Here is a 6,839-nt window from a genome sequence, read left to right on the forward strand (position 1 = left end):
GATGCCCCAGGAGACGTGGGTCTAAAACCGACCTGGGATGTAGTTCTGTATCGGGACCACTAGTTCCTAAAAAATATTTTGAAATCGTTTGGAAGGTAAATATTGCATAGAAGTGGAAGAAGGTCATATGAACCTAAAAATGTAGGAATTATAAAATTCTGTGGAACAGAACGTTCGTATATGCATTTCAACAACCCCATCTGATGCACTTCTAGCGCAGGAGAAACACTAAGCACAACGGATTCGAAACGTGCCATCTTCCAAAAGGTAGGTCGTTGAATTGAGCTAAATCACCTCACTTTAGTGAGGTTGGGTCAGTTTGGTTTGATAGATTCGGGAGGGGGGGAGGTATGGGAGGCGCCCCCCATGCACGGACTAGGCGGTGCGGGCATGAGACTGTGCCGCCGATTAGGTCAGAAGGTCCTCAGTAGAGATCGCATTTCATGCAATATACGAGGGTCATTCCTGTTTAATTTCGTTCCTAATTAGTTCCTCTTTTACGTAAAAGCGTTTGATTTCTGTTTTTATTGTTTTTTTTTCTTTGAGAAAAGCTAGTGGTCCCGATACGGAGGTACGTCCGACGACTGGAATGCCTTCGGAGCGCTTCTTCTTATATGTCACCAGGGTGAACGGGTTGTCATCAAGGTTGTCCTCGTTCATGTCGTTCATGTCCAGGATAACTGTCTCCGAATACCGGTCAGCAGGAGGACGGTCGTCCTGGCGCTGTGAAGACTCACTGTCATTACCCTCTTGGGAGCGACGGGCTATCAGGAACCGGCTGCGATGGGGCGGCGTTGTATCCCGCCTTCCGGCAGCGGGAAGGGGGTTCTGGGCCGCTGCCACACGGCATAAAATATCCCGTCTCAGATAGAAATTTGTGGTTATATTTGAGGGAGCTAAAGAACAGACATCCGTGTTGCATGACAGTAGAAGACGAATGCAACGTATATAGCAAGTCGTCCAAAACAGGTCACCTGGTGTCAAAGAAGGGTGTGCTGCAATGTGTAGGCTTAATCTTTCCGTACCCCTCGCTTTCTGTTTGTGAGCACAAAATGGGTCTACGCAGTTCTCCGAAGCCAAAAGCGACATATACTTATAGCTGTAAAGGCAGAAGTGGTTAGCGCATGCTCTTGTGATAGTTTCGTGGCTCCGCTTTGATTGCAACAACAACATTTTTTGTTCCCGAGTGCCAAGGTCAGAACAATCCGTAAGCGATTTTCTTTTTCGTTACAATATTCTTGTGACACCCACCTGCTTGCGAACAGGCCTCCGTTAATGTGCCGCATGGTCTGCAACGCAAGTAAGCGGACGATAAATATCAGGCAGTGCCCTTGTCATTTCCGTCACTCGTCGCTTTCAAACCTTGCTCTTGAAACGCAATGAGGTTTCGGCCCCACCTGCCACCAAGTTTAGATTACCCTTACGGCCAGTTCCCACATATAGGGCTTTGCCACATAGCGCTAGAAAATTGCGCTCCTCCTCATTTTCCTCCAGTTTTGCTCCTCACATTGCTGCGAACAGCTAAAAAACACCCTTGTCGAAGTAGAACCTCGGTCACCTTTTCTTGCGCTATTTTGAGCGGTGAGTCTGCGTTAACCAATAGTGAGCTTCTTTCAGCTGTGACGTCGTAGAAGCTGGGGTTTGTTTTGCTTCCGATCACTCGAAGCAGCAAAGCGGGTAGGCGACGACGACGAGTTTCTTCTGCCAAAGCATGGTTGTTTTGTATCGCGACCACAACATCGACAGTGACACCGGCCATGGTGCTGCGAATACCCGACGCAGACAGTAAACAGCCACGGTAGTTCCGGTGCATCACATCGCAGCGAGATATCCCGTGACCCCAGCAGGATAACGCTATGTGATCGCTTGTATGTGAGAATGGCAAGCGAAAAAAGAGCACCAGATTTTGAAGGCTATTTTCTAGCGCTATAAAACGAAGCGCTCTATGTGGGAACTGACCTTTACTTCTCCGGAGACGATATCTTTGGTTTGCCGCAAGCTAACAACTGTTGTTATCAATTTTATGTCACACAAAACGAAATATTTGGAGCTTATCCCCAATACATCAAACAACAACTTTATTACAAGGTGATGAATGTAGAGTATCATCACCAGGGGCGATCTCTACCCCATTGCTGGTGGTGCCCGAAATATATCAAAATGAAGTTTCGCAATGCATTTCTCTACATGGTATATTCAGTTCAAGGTTGATAATCGTAGTGCTAACCACGGACTCGATCACATACAGGCAAACATAGTAATCTAAGCACTTGGGACAAGTAAACTTTTCAACCATGTTCTGCAACGTGATAATGGAGATGCCAGAATATGCATTATTGGGAAATCGCTGCCAACTTCAACGCAATCCGGGCTCATAATCGGGCAAAATAATTTTACGTACTTGTCAAACGAGACGAACAATCGATGGTTCGTGACGGCTCCCCTTCGACCATGCCTTGCACAGCTGCGACCCTCTCGCAGTGGACTCCGTTCAACCAAGACACACCACACGGACACTGCTACTTAACGTGACTAGCCCCAACCTCCTTATACGATAATCCGCTGCTTATGGCACCGGAAGAGTTGTTGAAAACAGGGCCATCAAGTTAGTTGCCTGCGTCTCTGAAATGAAGCTCACATCAACATACGAATCAGAGTGCCACAAAGGCTATACAGCGAACATATAGTTGCAGCTGACATGCAAGTTACATATTGTATTCTGCCCTTGAACAACATTACAACATTATGTTAAGCAACTCTGTCAAGCAACTCTCGCAAGCATCTTATGCAGGCTGCTTCGCATTACTACGTTTAGGGATGCGTATTCGTATTAGGTATACCTTCATTCTATCCTGGAGGGTGTTCGATTTTAATGGTTCGCTGTCAGCTTACGTAACACGCAAGCGCAACCGTAAACGCAGTCGTGTGAATCAGCCTTAAACGAAACCGCCCACTTTGCCCTTTCGCGGAAGGAACTGCTTTCACACGTCAAGCGTCCTGGAACAGCTGGTCGCACCAGTGCGGCCTACGTTTCCATTTTTTCCTTCTGTTTCTATTCCATTCTATTCTATGGTATTGCAACGCAAAAACAAACACTATTTATGCTATTTTTATAGAACTAAAAATTAATTAAGAGAGGAAGAGAACAAATCTGAAAGAAAAGAGAGAGAGAGAGAGAGAGAGAGAGAGTGAGAAGGAGGGAGCGCAACACATTCAGGAGCGACGACAGGTTGCTCCGCATGGAACCCTGGAAATGTCTATAAGCGGCTCACGCAATTTTTTTCTCGAGTATATGAAAAATACCATCGAGTTTTTTTATAAGTTATTAGGAAAGGCTAGATACACAAGACGACATCCTTTTCACTAGTCTAATACGACCTCTTCATTATGCAATGTTCGCCTCAATATGAACTAGTTTTTCAAAAATGCTTGCTTTGCCTATTTTTGTTGAGAGAAAAGAAGGGGGGACTGGTGTACCGAAGGGGGGAGCAAAGGGATAGGGGGTGACGTTTCGAGCGAAGGCTCTTCTTCAGACTAGTAGGAAGGAATGAGGGGGATATTGGGAAACATGTTGTATATATCGCCCAGCCCGCTAGGGGGCTAACACGAGATCCGTGTCACAGGGCGGTATGTTACAACACGTGCCGACAAACTAGAATCCTAAAATGAGTCTTTCATTTAGGCCTCCGGGATGAGTCGAGTTGACGTGGTAGATAAGGCGGCTTTCTTCACGTTTACGGGAATTAGAATTGTTGAAGCCGGAACGAAGAACGATAACTCGGGCGTTATCAGCGCTGTGGGTTGAACTGGAAAAATGCTTGGAGATCAGAGTCATTTGGTGGTTGCTAATGTTATCAGACTGTTGTAAAAGTATTAAGCGGCGGTGCTCGCGGAACCTTTCGTGTAATTTCCTCTCGGTTTCTCCGATGTATAGAAGATTTGGGCAGATAGAACAAAATATTGCATATATTATATTCGCTGACTTGCATGTGTAGTGGCCGGACGTGTGGATATATCGACCATTGGAGCCCTGAAGGCGATGGTTGGGTCCGACATGGGCACAGGTTAAGCACCGTGGTCCCTGGCAAGGAAAAGTCCCATTTTCTAATTCGTCATCTTTTTGGATGTGGCTGCGGACAAGAAGAGTTCTCAGGTTTGGAGGGCGTCTGTAGGAAACTGTCGTGCCAGTGGAGAGCTGTCCGGAATTGAAGAGGTCCTCCGAGCCGGACTTGATTTGTCGCATCAAGTTAGAGATGGATGGGTGATACTCAACTGTTAAAGGCAATGAGGATTTTTTGTTGGAGGATGCTCGGATAAGTGTGGCCGACCTGGGGATAGCCGCAACGCGGGCGGCAGCCCTGTCAAGGAGGGACAAGGGGTAACCACGGGAGGTGAAGAAATCTTTCATTTTGGCAAGTTGATTTAGAAAATCTGAATTTTCACTGCAAATGCGGCGCAGCCGTAAGAATTGTGAGAAGGGAATAGAATCCTTGACATGTCTGGGGTGGCAGGAGGAATAGGACAAGTAGCTGTGAGAATCCGTTTCTTTGTAAAAGATGCTTGTTCGCAATTTTGAAGGTCTAACGGATATGGTGAGATCTAAAAAGTTTAAAGTGTCGTGCGAAGAGGCAGACGTGAACTTAATCGCCGGGTGAAAGTTGCTGAAAGCGTCGATAAAGTCTTGGAGTTCCGAAGAGGAGAGCGTGGTAGAAAAACCAAAAATGTCGTCTATATAGCGTTGAAAGAATTCCGGTTTGGGTTTATCGTACTTGGCAAAGAAACGTTCTTCTATAAAGCCCATAAATAGGTTGGCGAAGGAGGGCCCCATTTTGGTTCCCATGGCCACACCACATTTTTGGTTATAAAAGTGTCCGTTGAATTCAAAAGTATTAAGGGTAAGTACCAACTCGGCAAGACGAAGTAGGGTGTGCGTTGGTGGATGTAGAGTCAATCGGCGGTCCAAGAAGTGGCGCAAAGCCAACAAGCCTTCTGTGTGCGGTATGACCGTGTAAAGGGAAATTACATCCATAGTGAAGAGAACACAACTGCCAGAGTGGTTAACGAGGGATAGCTGTTGAAGAACATTGGTGGTGTCTTTTATGTAGGAGGGTAACCCATGAACGAGGGGTTGCAATATAGAGTCCACATATGCAGAAATGAGTTTGGTCGGGCAAGAGAGTGCGGAAACAATGGGGCGTCCAGGGCAGTCGGGTTTGTGTATCTTCGGGAGGAGGTAGAAAGAGGATGCTTTGGCATTCTTGACGATAAGGCTTTTTGCCTCACTGGGCAAAGTAGCGCTCGATATTTCAGAGGTGATGACCTGGTTAACAGTGTGTTGGTGCTGGGTTGTGGAGTCCTCATCAAGTTTTTCGTAGTACCTAGTGTTGGACAGTTGTCTCTCTGCTTCGGCAACGTATAAATCTCGGCGCCATACCACAACGGCTCCACCTTTGTCGGCTGGTTTGATAATGATGTCGTCCCTGGATCTTAGTTCCCCGAGGGCGGTGAGTTGCAAGGGGTTCAGGTTAGGAAAGGAGGTGCTAAGCATAGGCATGTTTCTGGAAAGTAAGCTGCGTGTGCCCTCTATGAATTCTTCCACTAGAGGAAACTTTTGTGGTGGAGGGGTCCAATTTGAACAGCGAGGATTAAGATTGTCAAAAATAGTTTGGGGTTTAGACGTCGGATTATTTAGAAAGTGGGCGTCGAGCAACAGTCGGCGGAAAAACCGTTCCGAATCATTGAGTAAGGAGAACTCGTCAGGAGGCCTGCGAGAAGAAGGAGCAAAGGACAGCCCTTTGGATAAAAGCGAACGTTGGGGCTCACTCAGGGGGAGATTGGGAGGAATCGTGTACACGGTTGTGGTAGAGGGTGCGGTGAACAAGTGGGGCTGAAGGGTCTTCAATTTATTCTCCTTTCTGCGTTGAACATCCGCGTAGAGCTCGTGGTTCAGTTCCCGAACTTTGTTAATAACGGTAAGGTAAAGGTTTGGGGACGACGTACAAGTAAGGCCCTTCAAACGCATTTTGAGGAATTTGAGGTGCTCACGTAATTTGTGGAGATTATGGTCGTGGTGTTTCAGGTGAGCTTTCATGAGGCCTAGGGAAGCCCTATGGAGTACATGTTGGTCCTCGGATTCAAGGGAGGGAACACGGAAATTTGAATGGAACTTTAAACGAAAGCCACTGGGGGCGACATTGTTTCGGAGACACCGCTTAAGGAACACGACATGACTGGAGCACATCGTAACTGGAAAAAAGTTTTCCAGTTCAACCCACAGCGCTGATAACGCCCGAGTTATCGTTCTTCGTTCCGGCTTCAACAATTCTAATTCCCGTAAACGTGAAGAAAGCCGCAATATCTACCACGTCAACTCGACTCATCCCGGAGGCCTAAATGAAAGACTCATTTTAGGATTCTAGTTTGTCGGCACGTGTTGTAACATACCGCCCTGTGACACGGATCTCGTGTTAGCCCCCTAGCGGGCTGGGCGATATATACAACATGTTTCCCGATATCGCCCTCATTCCTTCCTACTAGTCTGAAGTAGAGCCTTCGCTCGAAACGTCATCCCCCATCCCTTTGCTCCCCCCTTCGGTACACCAGTCCCCCCCTCTTTTCTCTCTGTGTACGTGTGCCTGGCAGCTCCTTCGGTTTTTTGGTCTCCTGCACCCCTCTGCCACCATGCCCCACGTAAGTCCTACTCCCGTTCATTTAAGAGCGTTGTTTCTAATATTCTTAAATACTCTTCTTAATCCCCGTTACCACCCTATGTCACTCGCCGCGTCCCGGCCTCCGAGCGACGCTTTCCGCTGCGCTTTAGACGTACTCAATACAACCTT

At 47.2% G+C, this 6,839-nt stretch overlaps 1 protein-coding gene across 1 annotated transcript; it reads right to left on the reverse strand.

The window, feature by feature from the left end:
- Positions 1 to 459: 459 nt before the first annotated feature.
- On the reverse strand, positions 460 to 6,091 carry LOC135391688 (uncharacterized). The gene is made up of 2 exons (XM_064622033.1): positions 3,988 to 6,091; positions 460 to 836 (listed from the first exon to the last, which is right to left on the reverse strand). Exons 1-2 carry the CDS (start codon positions 6,089 to 6,091, stop codon positions 460 to 462), a joined length of 2,481 nt encoding a protein of 826 aa, XP_064478103.1.
- Positions 6,092 to 6,839: the final 748 nt, after the last annotated feature.

Source organism: Ornithodoros turicata, chromosome 1, assembly GCF_037126465.1.
Source record: "Ornithodoros turicata isolate Travis chromosome 1, ASM3712646v1, whole genome shotgun sequence".
Taxonomy (NCBI): Eukaryota; Metazoa; Arthropoda; class Arachnida; order Ixodida; family Argasidae; genus Ornithodoros; species Ornithodoros turicata.

Bases quoted from the DNA above. Each gene is read 5' to 3' on its own strand.
- LOC135391688 (XM_064622033.1), bottom strand. From the start codon at position 6,091: ATGAAAGCTCACCTGAAACACCACGACCATAATCTCCACAAATTACGT. The intron at 837-3,987 runs GCAAGTCAGCGA...GCCGTGTGGCAG, and splicing joins CACGTCCGGCCACTACACAT to CGGCCCAGAACCCCCTTCCC.